At 59.0% G+C, this 15,862-nt stretch overlaps 1 protein-coding gene across 2 annotated transcripts in view; it reads left to right on the plus strand.

Moving 5' to 3' along the window:
* The window catches only part of LOC118355945 (mitotic spindle assembly checkpoint protein MAD1-like), a 228,895-nt gene that overhangs the window by 104,899 nt on the left and 108,134 nt on the right, over nt 1-15,862 (plus strand). For both annotated transcript variants that reach the window (XM_035722600.1, XM_035722599.1), the window contains exon 5: nt 9,528-9,616. In XM_035722600.1, coding sequence (XP_035578493.1) covers nt 9,528-9,616 — 89 coding nt within the window. The remainder of the gene's footprint in view (nt 1-9,527; nt 9,617-15,862) is intronic.

Here is a 15,862-nt window from a genome sequence, read left to right on the forward strand (position 1 = left end):
ACACACGGTTTTCTGTTGTGAACAAGAGGCAGGATTGTCTTTCCTCTCCTGTGGCAGGTGACTTCCTGCAGAATTCGTTGCCGCTGAGAGTGTGCAGGAAGCATCTGTGCTGCTTTGTCGGAGGCGGGAGGGTCCGGGTTCAGACCACAGTCGGCTGCTCTTGCACCTGTGCAAGCTTGGGCAGCACACTTGAGATGGGCGCCGTGTGCCCGGGAGGGCCCGGCATGTGCTGCCTGTGGCTCACGAGGTAACGCTCAGCGCCAAGGGCTGCTGGCCCCGCGCGGGCGAGAGGCGCCCTCAGCACCATGCCTGGCTGGCACCCTCCCCAGTGAGAAGCTGGCGCCGAAGCCCCTCCAGACCCTCCAGCCGTGCTGGGTGCTGGACGCACCACGCTGGGGTGGGCGTGTGGTCAGGCTGAGCCCCGCCGCCTGGGGGTCGCAGTCCAGGTCCTTAGCGATAGGGAGTCGGCAGCCTGTCACTACCAGGGGCGGGCGAGCAGCCCCCTGCTTCCAGGCCTCGGCATGCCTTCCGCCCACCACCACCCTGATGGGGAGAGTGGGTGGGCCAGCTGCGGGGCTGTTGGGCTGGCGTCCTGCAGACGGTGCGCCCTTCAGCTCTTGGGCCTCTGTCCCGGCTGACTCGTTCCCTCATCAGCAGGGAGGGGATGGGCCAGCTTGGGGGCAGCAGACCAGCCCACGGCGTGTCCAGCCCACTGCCATCTCTCAGTAAATGCACTTAAAGTGACGTGCCCGTTGGTGTGCGGGTCGCCTGTGGCTGCCTGAGGCGGCAGTGCGGTTCTTCCACCGGGCCTTCCCGCTACGAGTGTTCTGACCCCTGGTTGAGAGGATCCCTAAAGCTGTGTCACCCCCAGTTCCTGGGCTTGATCCACGCTGCAGTCGGGGCCTGGCTTCCAGGGGCCTTTGTGAAGATGCCCTGACGTGTGGGCACCAGGCCCTGAGGAGGCACAGTCCCCTGGGAGGCAGCTGGGAGGTTTCCAGGGAGCCCAGTATGCCCAAACCCTGGCTGTGGGTTGGCCAGCAGAAGCTCCGAGGGCAGCAGTTCCTGGCGCTCTCTCCGGTCGGCATGTGTCTGCCAAAGTACGGGATTTTCCTGGTGGCCCCTTGAACCAGTGCCTTCCCTGTGGTCTGGGGTCAGGGTCCAGAGCTCTGTCCCTCCCGAATTTGAGCCAGGACCCCAGAGTGGCACAGAGGCAACACCTATGTTCAGTCAACAATTGGGCGAACACCAGGCTCATGCGCCCAGCCCCCACAAGGGCCTGGAGGTCGGTGCTGGGGCGGAAAGCCGGAGGGACTGGTAAGGACCGGTGGTCGGGGCACGTGCCGCCACGTGAGCCACTTGCTGGGGTTGGTTATCGAGAATAAAGGCTCGACTGGGTGGCCTGTCCTTTGGTGGATGCTGGCCTGGGCTCTGAGCCAATAAATGGATATTTTTAGTGTTTTCTTACTGTTTGAGTTAGCGACACGTGCATGCGATGTGAAGTGGGGATCGTAAAAACAAGGCAAAATGGTAGCGCTCCGCCATCTTCCTGCCCGGCAGCCTGCTGGCTCCCAGTGTCTTGTGTGGGCTAGGAGGTCCCTCCTCGTGCAACCCCAGAGTGGAGCAGTCAGGTGCTCGGGCAGTTCATGTCCTTGGCGTCAACGGTGAGTGGCGGGCTCGGTTTCTGTTGGCGTCAGAGGCAGGGGGGCTGGGGGCGTACGGACCTTCGGCCAGGCTGGAGGCGAAGTCCCCTCGGGGGCTGCTTCCTGGTCCCCACGAGTGTTCAGCTCCAGGTTCAGCATGAAAATGGCAGGGGGGCGTCAGCTGGCCCTTGGCTTTGGAGGAACGTTTACCTCCTTGGCCTCAGCCTGCTTGCCTAGTGAACAAGAAGCAGCCTCCGAGGGGGCCGTGGACGGGGCTGGCACGTCTGGCTTCCCCGGGGCGGGGGGTCCCCAGGGGCGCCCACCCGTCCCAGAATGTGAGCAGTCTGCCAGCCCCGGGCTCCATGGGCGTTAGATTCATTTGGAGCAGGCACTGCTGGTAATTACGCCTGTTTATTTGGAGAGCGAGCCCAAGAAAGGAATATAAATTTGTGTGTTAACTTCAGAGGCTGGAGAGGCAGAGCGGTGTCTCTCCAGGAGACAACGTGTGGAGGTGAAGTAGGGAGCTCTGTGGAGTGGCTCCCACTGGCCGGGGTGGGCCCAGGACCTCGTCCAGGGTGTGCATGGTGCGTGGGCCTCGTCCTCATCACGGGCGCTGCCCCGTGACTGCAGACAGCCCCTCCGAGAGGCATCCCCTCCGAGCCCTACCTGCGGGCTGGCCGTGGTTTGAGAGTGGCTCGCAGAACCGTCCTCATGGTTTTGTCATTTAGCAAGTCTCTCAAGATGCAATCCAATTAGCTTTCTGTTCTTTTTTTTCTTTATAGCAACCCCAAATACAGATTTTTCTCAGTCAAGTATGAAATAGGTAGTTGTAGGCTGCAATATTAATGCATTTCCAATTTTCACTTCTTCCAGTGCCAGCTCCTAGCAGTGTGGCTTCACCTGTCTCTCCGGGTGAGCCAGGGCCAGGCCTCAGGGTGGGGGAGGGCAATGCCACGGGTGGGCCCTGGGCACCCTCCAGAGGGGTGGCCGTGTGGCACTGCAGGGAAGGGGCTCTGGCTCTGGCGTGTGCCGGGCCCTCGGATGGGCATTTTCCTCTCTGTCTTCTCACTTCCTGCTCAGACCTCAGGAACAGAAGGTATTGCCCCCACTTTACAGATGAGGACATTGAGGGTCAGCCTGTTTGTGAACAAGCCCAGGGGCTCCTGGACAGCATGGTGTGAATGCCCCCGGGAGAGGGGCCCTGGAGGAGAGGCTGTGGCCGCGGACGACCATGCACCCCGTGCCCAGCTGTTCCTGAGGCACCCACAGCAGCACTGCTCCCGGTCCTCCCCCAATAGCCCCTTTCAAAGCCCGACTGGTTTTCCTCCTTTTAAGTATAAATCCGTTTAAGTACTTTGTGAAATTGGGTGTCTGGTGGGTAAACCAATTCCAGGTCTTTTTCCTCCCTGGATGGCGTGCTTTCTTGTGTCTTTACCGCGGCCCCACTCCCTGCCCCGGGCTGTCCTGGTCCTAGCCCTGGCCGGTCCACCACTCCCAAGGCTGTGCTGCACTGGGCCACACACGCAGGGGACGCGCCAGGCCTGGGCTTGTGCTGGTCATCCACGTGCTCTGGACCCCTGCCTGTGGGCCTGGACCTCCTCCTGCGTGCCATGTCTGAGCTGGGAATTGGGTAAAGAGGTGACCAGAGCGTACCCACCTTCAGGAGTTCCCAGGCCGGTGGGCAAGAAAAGTCACACACACGAGTCCTGGAATCACACAGTTGAACAGTGCACGGGGGCTGGCACTCCTGGCTCGGGAAGACTGGTGTGAAGGCGGCCTTTGGGGTGGATCTGAATGGTGGTTGGGGACTGACTGGCAGGCAGATACGTGTGTCTTGTGTGCCGGCCACCATCCCGGGCTGGGGAGCCGGGAGGGTGCAGGCTCCCCGAGGGCAGGCTGAGGCAGTCCCTCATGGGCCTCAGGACGTGTGGGCTGTAGCCCTCGGAGGCTCGGGATGTCAGGCACTGGCGGGGCGGGAGAGAGTGAAGTAGAAAGCCTATTTGTTACGAGTCAAGCTTACAAGTTAAAAGAGCCTGTTTGGCTTTGAACACTGTAGCATAAGTCAGCATTTCTTCCTTCTTTCCTGGAAATGGTCCAAAAGTACCAAAAAGAATGAAAGCCAAAAAAGACAAACCTAAATTTGGGCCAAACAGAACTTCAGCCAGAACTCAAGCCCCTAAACGGGAGGGGGCTGGCCCTCAGCGGAGGCGGTGGCAGGGGTGTGCAGGATGAGCCCAGAGGTGAAGCTGCCCAGAGAGAACAGCGCTGGAAGGAGCAGCTCCGTGGACCGGCTCTGCTGGCGGGGGTACGGCCGCAGGGGGAGACGGAGACGAGAGCTTGCGGCGTGCCCTCTTGCAGAGAGAAGTCGGGAAGGTACGTGGAACTCAGAGCCACCTGGTCAGGTTTGGAGGAGAAGGCAGCCTGTCCTTTCTGCAGTGTGTGCCCTTTTGCACAAGCTGGATTGAATGAAAATCATCTTCAATGAGTGATAAAGGCAAGATCACACAATTTTGTAAAACCCAAACGTTTTGTAGAAAAGCAAGTAACAAAAAATTTTCACAAAAAAAATTAAAAACCTGACCTTGAGCAGACGAAAATTGTGAACATTTTGCCGCGAATCTGGGGTGTCTGTGAGGCTGGAGCAGAGGCGAGCTGGGGCTGGTGGGCCTGAGGGCCGGGTGCGTGTCTGTAAGGAGCGGTGGCCAGAGCCGAAACCACAGGCCTGGAAGACCAAAGCCAGCGTGGTGGTCAGGAAACAGGACCAGGCAGATGCTGTGGGTTCGGGAAACACGGAGTCCATGTGTTTAATGGAAGTTCTCCGGAAGGAAGCAGACGGGAGCGGACGTGGTAGTGGCAGTGTTCCCGCCATGGTAGCTGAAGGTTAAAACATTTGAAGTTAACGTCGTGTAGCGAGAGCACATTTAGCTGTCGAAAGTGAACAGTAAGAAGGGTCACACATCGGTAGAGGAGGCAAACAGGGACTGTCAAAAACACAGAGAAGTGCAGGTATTACGTCAAGGGAAGAGTTATAAAAGCAACCACTAGAACAAAAAGATGCAAACTCATTTCACACAAAAAAAGTAAACAAGATAAACAGGCTACAGATAGATCATCGATGTTCAGAAAGAGCAGAGATGGGGAGAGATTCCAGGGAGTCCTTGAGGGCGCCAGCAGTAGAAGAGTTTGTGACCCATGATATTCTCAGTGGGCCAAGAATAAGTGATGGAAGGAACAGTCCATTTTAGATAAAGCCCTCAAGCCCAAAACTAAAGAAGACTCTTTTAATAAAGTGCTCATAGGAAACGCTCACCAGAATTCACCGTATATTGGTGATACAGGAAACCTTCCTGAGCTCAGACAGGTAGAACTAATGCAGACACGTGATGAACTTGAGATTTATGAACAAAACAAGAAAGAAACAGAACCCAAACCTCTGTCCTCAGCGTTTCTTGGGTCGAAGAAGAAAGGGTATCCAGAAATGCACAGAATCCAGAAAACACGTCTCAGAGCCTGTGGGAAGCAGAGCGGGGTTGAGAAGAAAAATTGCAGATTAAATATTTATATTATTGAGCAAGAAAGCGTGAATAGAGATAGATTAAAGACCCCGCACAGGAACTCAGGAAAGGAAAACAAAATAAGCCCTAGTCAAGCAAAAAGTAGGAATTTGCAAAGATCAAAGCTGAAATTAATAAGAAAGTGAAAAACGGTGGAAATAATAAATCCAAGTGCCGTGCCCGAAATAAAGCCAGTTCAATGTATGAATCCCCCACAGTCCCAGTGAAAACTGAGTAGACGCACCCCCCCCCCCCCCACGTGAGGACCGAGAAGAACCAGAGTTTTTGGCGGGGAGGGCGTGCGGGTCTTGCTCAGCAGCACCCCGCAGGTGCGGACACGCACATGGTCATGGAGCTGGGGCTCCTGCACTGGACCTTGTGCGAGCCGTACCTCGACGGTAGGGGAAATAGAGCAAACACGTAAGTAAATCTAAAAAGAATAGATGTGAGTTGTACCACAGCTCAACTTACATGAAAATCTGAATGAAATGAATACTTTGACTCCAGAAGTGATAGAAATGTTAAAGAGATTAAATATACGGGTGTTGCCCAATGGCCGCCCTGCCCTCCCCCAGAGAGAAGCAGCAGAAACCAGTCGCCTCAGGTTGAGGCAGTTTGAGGGGGCAATCTGCGAGGCCGTCCGAACACGGACCCCACGCGTGCCGTGCGCGCTGACCAGAGCATGGAGGGGGAGGCTCTTTGGAGGTGAGCGACGACTGTGCCGTGTGGGCAACGTGCGCGCAGGGGCTCAGGCTGCCCACGGGTCGGGTGCGGAGCCCACAGGCCCCGGCCGCGTCCCACGGTTTCCCCCGTGCTGGACTGCTGGATTGTTTTTAGGGCAAGTGCTCCATATTTGCTGAAAGGCGTTTGACAAAAACCCAACATTAGTCTTAATAAAATGTGAACATATGGATAATTTCTCAGCATAATAGAGTGTATCTCTTTCGACCCAAAACTGACGTGCTGTAAATAGGACGATACGAGCTTCCGCTCCAGGGACGCCACAGACAGCTCGGGGCGTCTGGGGTTCCTGGTGTGGGGGGCAGCCCCGGGCCGTCGCTCTCACAGCAGACGTGACTGTGTGCCGAGCCCGCCCGCTGAGAGCCGCAGACCAGGGTACTCAGTCCCCGCCGGCTGCCCCTGGCCAGTGCGCGAGGCCGAGGCGCCCCCGTGAGCCGGACAGGCGGCCGCCTGCTCGCACGCTGACTCCCTGGTCTGAGCATTTAACCCAATCCCAGTATCTTCTGAAAGGGTTTCGGTTTTTGTTTTGTTGAGGAGCTTGAGGGGAAGGATGGGGTGGGAGAGAGGAAGGACCCTGGAACTGTCGCGGACAGACGGCGGATGGAGGAGGAAGTCAGAAGCAGACGCAGAACTTGGTGACAGCGTGGAGTCGGACGTTGGCGCGGGGATGTCACGCCTCGGGATCCTCGTATGGGGACATCAGGGGCCGGCGGGGGGACCAGCGCATGCGAGAGCGGCCTTGCCGCAGCATGACTTCATGCTGTCAGGTGGGAAGCGGCGCAAACCTTCGTCCCTGGAGACGGGTCAGCAGGAGGTGGGAGTTCCACGGGGCCACAGACGTGACCCGGGAGGCTGTCTGCACCGGTTTGGAAATCTCTGCAAAGTAGATTGGGTGAGAAAACCAGAGTACCAAACAAGGTGAGGCTGTCTTACCGTTTTCCTAACAGTAAATGAAGAGATAAGTTAGGGGACGAGCCGATTCCTATTTGCGGGCGGAAGCACAGACTGTTTCTGGAGCCGCACAGCCCGACGGCTCCAGGTGGCTGCAGCTAGCACCGGGGTGACCAGGGTGCTTTTGCAGAGCCCTCTGGGGTGTGTATGCCTTGTGTCCCACGTCTGACCCTCGGATCCTGAGGCTGCACAGTGGTCACAGCACCTGGGGGGAGGGGTGCGGGCCTGGGCCGGGACCGTGACGTCCCTGCGGAGCGTCCTGTCTTGCAGCTCCGCAGACCAGCTTTGCTGCACGGGCACTTGGAGCTGTGAGGTGTGCAGCCTGCTCTGCTCAAGAGACGGAGAGGGATCAGCCCAGACTACGCTCGGGCTGGTTCTGTGTCCTTCCAGGAGAGCCGGCCTGGTCCAGCGAGGTCCGTGTGTCCATTGGCCTGTTTGGCTGTGGCCATGAAGAGGACACAGGGACCACCAGGTCCTGCATAAGCATCCAGGCGGCATCAGAAAGGAGTGAGGAGCCTGGCCAGTTCAGGGAGGTGTATGTGTGGGAGGAGCAGGAAGGGCCCCGGACACGGTGGACACCGCTTCTCTGAGTATGAGCAGGCCTTGTTCCACGTTGTGGTGCCACGGCGGGGTCACTTCGTCCCTGCCCTGTGCAGGGGGCCTGTGGCCAGTGGGCACTGGGGCGGGCATGTGTGGGGACTCTGACTCTCTCCTTTCCTCTGGGGACTTCACGGAGGCCACTCCCACTCGAGCTTGCTCTCCACGACCAGCAGGATTGGGGTCACCCACGTATGTGCTGGTCCCACTTGGGACCTCGATGATTAGTATCAGGGTTTCATACAGACTGGATGCCTCGGGCCCAAGAATTCCTAAATAAGTTGCCCCAGGAGGACCTTTCCAGGAACAGCCTAGAGAGGACGTTTTCGAGAAGGCTGCTCCCTCAGGCCCAGGAAGGCAGCTACGTGGAGCCACACTCTGTTCCCTCAGCCCCGGGCCATGCTGATCTGTCAGCACCGTTCCCACAGACCCCGTCGGTGCCCAGCTCAGGACAGCGGCATCGTCCACGTGCTGGTGCGGGACTGGGAACTCTCGGCCGCCCCGGTGAAGGGGCAGGGGTTTCAGCTGCGAGGCCCAGAGGGTAGTGAGGCGGGTCCACAGACCCGGACTGGACACATCATTCCTAGCCTGTACCTTTGGGTGGGCTTGGCGGGAGGTCTCTTCCTGAAATTACCTGTCCCCTGGCGTGCACAGTCGGGTGGGGAGGTCGAGTGGCCTCCCTTTGGGGCATCAGGATAGGCCGCTGCGGGGAGGGGCCACGTGGGAGCTGTGTGCAGGCCACCCCCCGATGAGGTAGGGAGACTCGTGTCTGCCCTGCACCCCCACCCCATCAGCTCCCCCTGCAGCACTCACCAGACTGTCATGGTCATTGTCCCATTCAGCGGCTTCCGTGGGGCTCTGGAGCTTGAGACACTGGTCAGCTCACACCCGTGCTGCTTTCTGCAGCCGACTAAGGTCATTTCTAACGAGTACTGACTTGTCAGAGCCCCTTGGGGACATCTGCCCCGCAGACTGGGTCTTGTTTGATGAGGAGTGGCGAAGGCTGACAGGTCTGCGTTCTTGGTGGTGAGCCCGCCACCCACAGGGCTGCACCTGCGGGAAAGCCTTGTGAAAGACGAAGGCCCACCTGCCACCTCTGCCGGCCTTCCTGTTCTCTCACGTGACACAGGCTGAATGCTGTGAACTCGGGAGCACGCAGAGCCCCCCACCATCTGAGATTCCCACAGAGGAGCCTCAAAACCCATGTCTGCGCCAGAGCAGACCATCCTGGGTGCACGTGAGGGGCCCACCGCCCCCCTGCTTTCCTGTCTTGTTGCACAGTCAGTCACCGAGCATCCGTTCTGACCCAAGAACTGGGCAGACAGCGGTCAGAAAGACTGACCCCGGTCAGAATGACGGGTGCAGAGCCACATCTGCCAGACGGGGCCCTGAGGAACAGCCTTGGGTGTCCTGAGCCAAGGAGCTGGAGTCGGGGAAGGAGGCGTGCTTTTCAGGGAGCAGGAGTTCTGGGGGCTGTACACAGACTGCAGCCTTGCTCCTGTGAAGGCCCCTGCCACTGCCCCTGTTCCTGCCTGTGGACCACAGGCAGGAACCCCTCCCTGCTCCTTCTCCGGCTTCTGTACATCTCCAGTCCTCGTTCCCTCCCAGGCAATCTGTGTCACCTGTAATTCTGCAAGGGAATTCACAGCAGCAAATAAATAAGGTACCATGACTATTAAAGCAGATCAAAGCATTGGTAAACGTGGACTATGTTCTTTCCAGCTGCTGTGACCCCCTTTCCCCAGATTTTGATGTTTCCCATCAGCATGCCCCAGAGTGTATGTCTGTTGCTGCCCCAGAGGTGGGCGCTGAGAGGGAGGTTGTGTCTGGCGGGCTCTGAGGTCCGGCCGTCCCGGGTCCCCGGGACACAGGGGTAGTCCAGGAGACGGCGGCTCTGCCCGCAGCGTCACCCACCCCGCCCCCCCCGCCCCGGGAGCCAGGTGCAGGATCTCCGGTCTCGGGGCCCGTGGGAGCGGGGGGGGGGGGGGGGGGGAGGCAGGGCAGCCGCAGCACCTCCCGCTGACCCGCTTGTGCTTTCTCGCAGCTGGAGATGGAAGTGAAGATGCTACAGTCTCAGTCCAGTGCCGCCGAGCAGAGCTTCCCACTGTCCAGGGAGGAGGCAAGCTCGCTCAGGTATGTCAGCACCTGCGGCCTCCGGGCCTGCCTTCCCGAATCGCGCTCCGTCTGGTCGGAGTCCTCTGCACGGAGACTTGGCTCTGTGCCCCCAGCACTGAGGGGTGTGCCGGGTTCTGCCGTCGGTGCGGGAGGGGCTTGTCTGGAGCCGGGCACGAACGGCCCTGTTTCAGAAGGAGCCGCTCACAGGGCGCTTCCCTAATGTCAGCCAGGCCACCTTCAGTCCGTGTGTCCGGCCAGCTCAGAACACGCCTGTTTCCCCAGGGGCTTTCCCGATCCTCCCAACCCTGTCCTGACGCAGCACGCCACCCACCTCCTGGGCCAGGAGAGGTAGCAGGTCCTGAAGGAGGAGGTTTTCAGGGAGACCTCGGTGGAGCTCTGAGGGCCTACTGCCAACTCCCCTTGGCTCCCCCAGTTGGCCCTGTTGTTTCAGTTTGTTACTGAAAAGTGGCCGATGGGCAAATAGATGGCGTCTCCCCAGAACCTCTGGGTGCAAAGTGAGTGCAGGCCAAGCAGCCTGGGCTCTGGGGTGCTCTGAGCACCTGCCGCCGGCCTCCAGGCACGGGACATCCAGTTTCCCATCCTCAGGAGCTTCGGCGGGTTGGAGAGACGGGGTGGGTGAGCACCCTGCTGCTTGGTGACATGGCCAGGGGTTGGGGCGTGAGCTGTCCAGACCCTGTGTGCCCCCCGGGGCTGTTTGCTCATCTGCGCTGGGTGGGCAGCCCTCCTTTGCGGGTTGTGAGGACCGGGTGCGAGATGATGTGTGGGCCGTGGACTTCCCCACGGGAAGTGTGTGGGTGCAGGCGATGGCCCCCCTCTAGGTTCCAGGTTTCTCCCATCGTTTCTGGAGCCTGTCTCATGTCAGGACCTTGGCCTCATAAATAGCTGTCCCTGGGGACCCCCCCCCCGATTCTGCAGTTGCCATTTTGTTATCCTCTGACTTGTTCAGATGCGAGCATGTGCTGTGGGTGTCCCCCGGGCTGAGTGTGAGGACGAAGCAGGGTGAGCAGGGGCGCATCTTGTCTGTCTTCCTGAATGTTACAGAGTAATGGGGGTTAGAGGGGATGTCATTCACATAAAATCATGTCAGCAGCATGGGGCTGCCAAAGCACAGCAGGGGTGCTGCGAGAACTGGTGTCTGGGGGGGGGCTTTGGCGGTGGGCCAGGCGGGGATGGGGACCCAGGGGTCAGCAGGGAGGCAGCAGCATGTGAGGGATGCGAGCGTGCTGTCCAGGCCCTGGTCTGCTGTTGGCCGAGCAAGGCCAGCTACGCTCACATTTGCATGGGCTGGCACGCTTTGGGTGGATTCCTTTTTATTTATCTTTAACATCTAAATAAAAGGCTTTATCAGGGATATCTCATATATCAAGATCAGAGCTTCCCGCCCCCACCGTCTTGTTTGGTGAAAGCAACTGTGGGAGACGAGCTTTTGTGGTTAATTAATCAAAACTGGGTCGACAATTGTGTGGACCACTTGCCGGGACACGTGCACATTGCCCTCTGAGTTTCTGGCCGCTCCAGGGAGGGCTGGAACCACGCGTGACAGCACATCGCGTGCTTCCCCCGTAGCCCTGTGGTGAGGGCCCCTGCTGGGCAGGCTCCAGGGTCCACCGAGCACAGCCACAGGGAGCCCCCGACCCCGGCCCTTTCCCAGGACCAGTGGCTAGGAAACAAGGTCTGTGAGGCCCTGCCAGCCCCTCAGCTGCTATGGCGCGGGTGGACCCCCCGGTTCACCCCCTGGTTCACCCCAGGTTCACCTCCCTGTTCACCCCACGGTTCACCCCACCGTTCACCCTACTGTTCACTCATGGTTCACCCGCCGTTCACCCCCCCCAGTTCACCCTGCCGTTCACCCCACTGTTCACCACACCGTTCACCCCAGGTTCACCCCCTGGTTCACCCCGCCATTCACCCTCTGGTTCACCCCATGGTTCACCCCCCGGTTCACCCCATGGTTCAACCTGCCATTCACCCTCTGGTTCAGCCCCTGGTTCACCCCACAGTTCACCCCACGGTTCACCCCCCGGTTCACCACCCTGTTCACCCCGCTGTTCACCCCCCGGTTCATCCCCCAGTTCACCTCCCCGTTCACCCCACTGTTCACCCCCCGATTCACCCCCAGGTTTACCCCCCAGTTCACCCCCAGTTCACCCCATGGTTCACCCCCCGGTTCACCCTGCTGTTCACCCCCCGGTTCAACCTCATGGTTCACCCCACGGTTCACCCCCCGGTTCATCCTCCAGTTCACCTCCCCGTTCACCCCACTGTTCACCCCCCGATTCACCCCCAGGTTTACCCCCCAGTTCACCCCATGGTTCACCCCCCGGTTCACCCCGCTGTTCACCCCCCGGTTCAACCCCACGGTTCACCGCCCAGTTCAACCCCATGGTTCACCCCCTGGTTTACCGCCTGGTTCACTACCCCGTTCACCCTGCGTACCCCTTGCCTCTGCTCCTCTCAGCGTCCCCTTCATGGTAAATGTTCCCAAGTGGTGCCATGCCCCAGTTTCCCATGTCACACGCCACACTTTGCTTTCCTGGGAAGCTGCACGGGGCCACTCAGGGTGGCCCTTCAGCTGGGAGGGGCGGGTGGGGAGGGCACTGGAGGGTAGCAGCCACCCGCACCCCCCATGAGAGGCACCTTGGCCCCTTTGCTCCCGCGTCTCCTGCAGGGGAGGGCACGGGACCCTAGAGGCCCCCCAGGCACCTTCCTAATCTCTTGTTCCCCCCACGAGTGGGCCACTTGTAGCCTGCTGTTGGTGACCAGGGAGCCTGTGGTCCTCGGGGACGGGGACGGACGTGGGCAAATGGGTGTGTTACCTGTGAAGTGTGTGGGGTCGAGGATGTGAGACGCAGGTGATGTGTTAAGTGTGCACACACGGAACGCTGCTCTTTAACCAGCAAACCAGGGGAACCTGCGCAGAGATGGACGCAGACACTGTGGGCCTTTCCCCCGGAACAAATCCTGGTGCTCTCTTTACTGCTGTCACGTGGCAGCCGGATCCTAAGTGTGGTCTCTGCATTCAGTGGCCAGGTGGACTTCAGTCCCCCAGAGTCGCTTGTGGCTCTGCCGCACCTGCCGGCCCCTCCCCCTGCTCTTGGCCTGGCCCCAGACCCTCTCCACCGGCCTAGGACCCCTGCTTCGAGGACGGCAGGCACTGTGCCCCCTGGTCCCACCCACACCCCTTCCAGAAGGCCAGGTGCTAGACCCTGCCTCATTTTTTAAAAAAATCTTGTATTGAACAAATCGTTGTTGAACACCCTGTCTTCTGTGCACCCATGAGTCTACAATCAGGAGGACACAGGCCCTGCCCCCCTGAGCTCCCAGAACGGTTGGGCAATCTCAGAGACGAGGGCACCGCTGGACAGGGCCATGGCAGCCCAGCCCCCACCCACAGCCCAGGCCTTGAGGGCAAAACTAGCCTCCCTGCATGTCAGACCTGCTGATGCCTCCTCCTTTCAGACCTGGGGCCGTGGGCCTCAGCGAGTGGTCCCGGTGGAAAGGTGGTGCCAGGTGAGACAGCCCTCCAGCCCTGATGCTCACAGGCCATGAGTTCCTGGGCCAGCACCGGGTGTCTCAGGATCGGCCGGGGAGGCCAGGGCCAGCCTGCAGGAGCCTCTGCAACCTCACACTCCCCGCCAACTGGCAGCTCCGTTGGGAGGTCGGACGGGGAAGCCTCTGGTCAGCAGGACTCCTTCTCCTGGGCCACAGGCACGCCTGTGAGCAATGGCGGGACCACCAAGCCTGGGCCCCTCTGCCAACCCCCTGCTCCGTAGGCTGGAGCTTGGTGGCCTCTCCCGAGGGCCGGGTGCCAGGTGCCGGGCTGCTGAGTGATGCGGCCTCTCTCCCTGTACTGACTTGTGCGGCGATGGAGGTGTGTGCCTCTGTCTGTCTCTCTCGGGGCCTAAGCGTCTTGTCCTTGATGCCTGTTCCACCTGCAGAGACCCGCTCGGGCCTGTGCTCATGGACTGTGCCGGGCGCTCAGCAGCCTCCAGAGACCTTGCCCTTCAGTCCTTGGCGATTCTCTTGGGTTATTCCTGGATTATTTCTTCTCCTCGGTTTCTCTAGTCCTTCTTTCTGAGACTAGTATCATTTGGGTGTTGAACTTCCTGAATTCGTGCTCTGCTTTAAAAAGATTTTTGATCTTATTTTTCATCTTTTTATTCTACTTTCTGTAACGTATTCTCAGATTTATCAGCCTGTTCTTATTGTATTTCTACAGTGATGTTTCCTAAAATTTCTTGTTGTTTGGTGGTGGTTCCTTGAATATTCTTTTATACTTCAGATGCCTTGTCGCGGCTTTACGAGCACACTGTGTCCCCTCTGCAGCTTTCTTCTCTCCGGGAGGTCTGTCTCTCTTGGCTGCTTCCGTGGTCAGGTCAGTGTGGCGGGTATAAACCAGACCTTGCTCTTGTGCTGGATGCTGTCCTCAAGAGTGTGGTGGGCCCAGCCATCCGCTCACAGGGCAGGTGGGCCCTGGAGGGCTCTGCTGGGCCACCTCACGGGGCCTCAGGGCTGGTCATGTCTTTGGGGAAGATCCTGTCTGTGAGGCATAGGTGCTGCCAGGAAACTGAGGGGAAGCTCAGCATCACTATGGAAACCTTCCCAAAGGCCCCCGGTCACTGCGGTGACTTTGCACCTTATCTGGTGTTCCTAGGCCCAGAGATCTGCTATTTTCTCTCAAGAAAATAAACCTCTGGTATTCTTCTAGGACAGGGAGAGAAAAGGGTGATGGAAAACACAGAGATGCTGGCTTTTCCAAAGATCTCCATGCCCCCTTCTGGTTAGTCATCCCGTTCTGCCATGCCCTCCCCTTATGACTCCAAACCTGGCATGACACACAGGTGGGCAAGACCTGGAAGGGGAGCGAAGGCGGCCCACGTGGGACCCTGGGACTTGAGCTGCGGGGTGGTGAGCTCCCCGCACCCCTGCCCAAGCCCCTGGACCAGGAGCTGCAGAGGCTCTGACCTGGACCAGCTGCAGACACACACCCAGGAGGCTCAAGGGAGAGCCTTTCTGACACCCCCCGCCCCACAACAAACAGCAGGGGCACTTGGGCCTCACAGCCCGTGTCAGCCGGGCCAGTGGCGACCCACCTTCTTCTGCACCCCCCAGAGCAGGCAGTGCCGGCTGTGTCAGCAGGGCGAGGGGAGCTGGCCTTCCATGGCCCCCTGGGCAGGAGCCGCCGCCACCCAGATTTCCCTGCATCCGAGAACTGGAGCAAGACGGCAGGGCCTGCTCCCGCCTCCCACCGCCCCAGGCTCAGAAGGCTCAACAGGAAGCCTGCAGTTTGACTTGTAGCAGCAAGGTGGCCCTTGTTTTCCCGTCCCTCGTGTCCATGGGACTCCACTGTGGTGGGCAAGGTCCACCTCTGCCAGCATTGTATGAGCAGGGCCCACGAGTAGCAGGACTTGCACCTACTTCCTGGACCGGCACTGTGTCTACACGGGGGCTACCTGCCAAATGCAGATGAACTCGGTTGCAGGATATGGTAAAACATCTCGGATCCTACCCAGAGCCAGGCTGTCATAACGTGAACAAGAGAAGACAGGCTGCGGGGCAGTGGCATGGGCGCTAGAATTATCTGACAAGGATCGTGGAGCAGCAATTATAAAAACGCGTCGGCAAACAGTTATCAATCTTCTTTAAACAAATGAAAAAATGGAAAACCTCAACAAAGGAGAAATTAAGAAGAGCCCAACAGAAACTTTTGTATACCTGGAAAATCCAGCCACCAGAAATGCAGACTTCACCGGGCAGACTCAGCAGTGGGCCGGGGACAAGAGTCGTGACCTCAGAGGCAGGCGGACAGATGGCATCAGTCAGAAGGATGGAGGAAACAGGCTGACAGCAGACAAACGGGAGCGGAGCCGCTGGGATCGGGGCCCCAGAGATAAACATGCATTATTTGGAGCCCTGGAGGCAAGAGAAAGACTGGAGCTGGAAAAATATCTGAAGAAACAATGCCTGAAAGTCCCTCGGATACGGTGAAGGGCATAAACATACAGATTGAAGAAGCCAGGCGAACCACACACCAAGTACAGCCAGGGAAATTCACACACGGCACATCCTGATTAATCTGAACTCAGAGACAGAGTCTTGAAAGAAGCTGCAGAGAAACGCTGCCCTATGTGCGGGGACGCCACTTGGAGCAGCATGGAGCTGGCCTCGGGGGCTGCGGAGGCCGTCCTTCATGCTCTGAAACAAGCTGTCCGCCAGGGACCGTGAGCTTCAGGGCCAGCAGAG

The sequence above is a fragment of the Zalophus californianus genome, chromosome 10, assembly GCF_009762305.2.
Source record: "Zalophus californianus isolate mZalCal1 chromosome 10, mZalCal1.pri.v2, whole genome shotgun sequence".
Classification (NCBI taxonomy): domain Eukaryota; kingdom Metazoa; phylum Chordata; class Mammalia; order Carnivora; family Otariidae; genus Zalophus; species Zalophus californianus.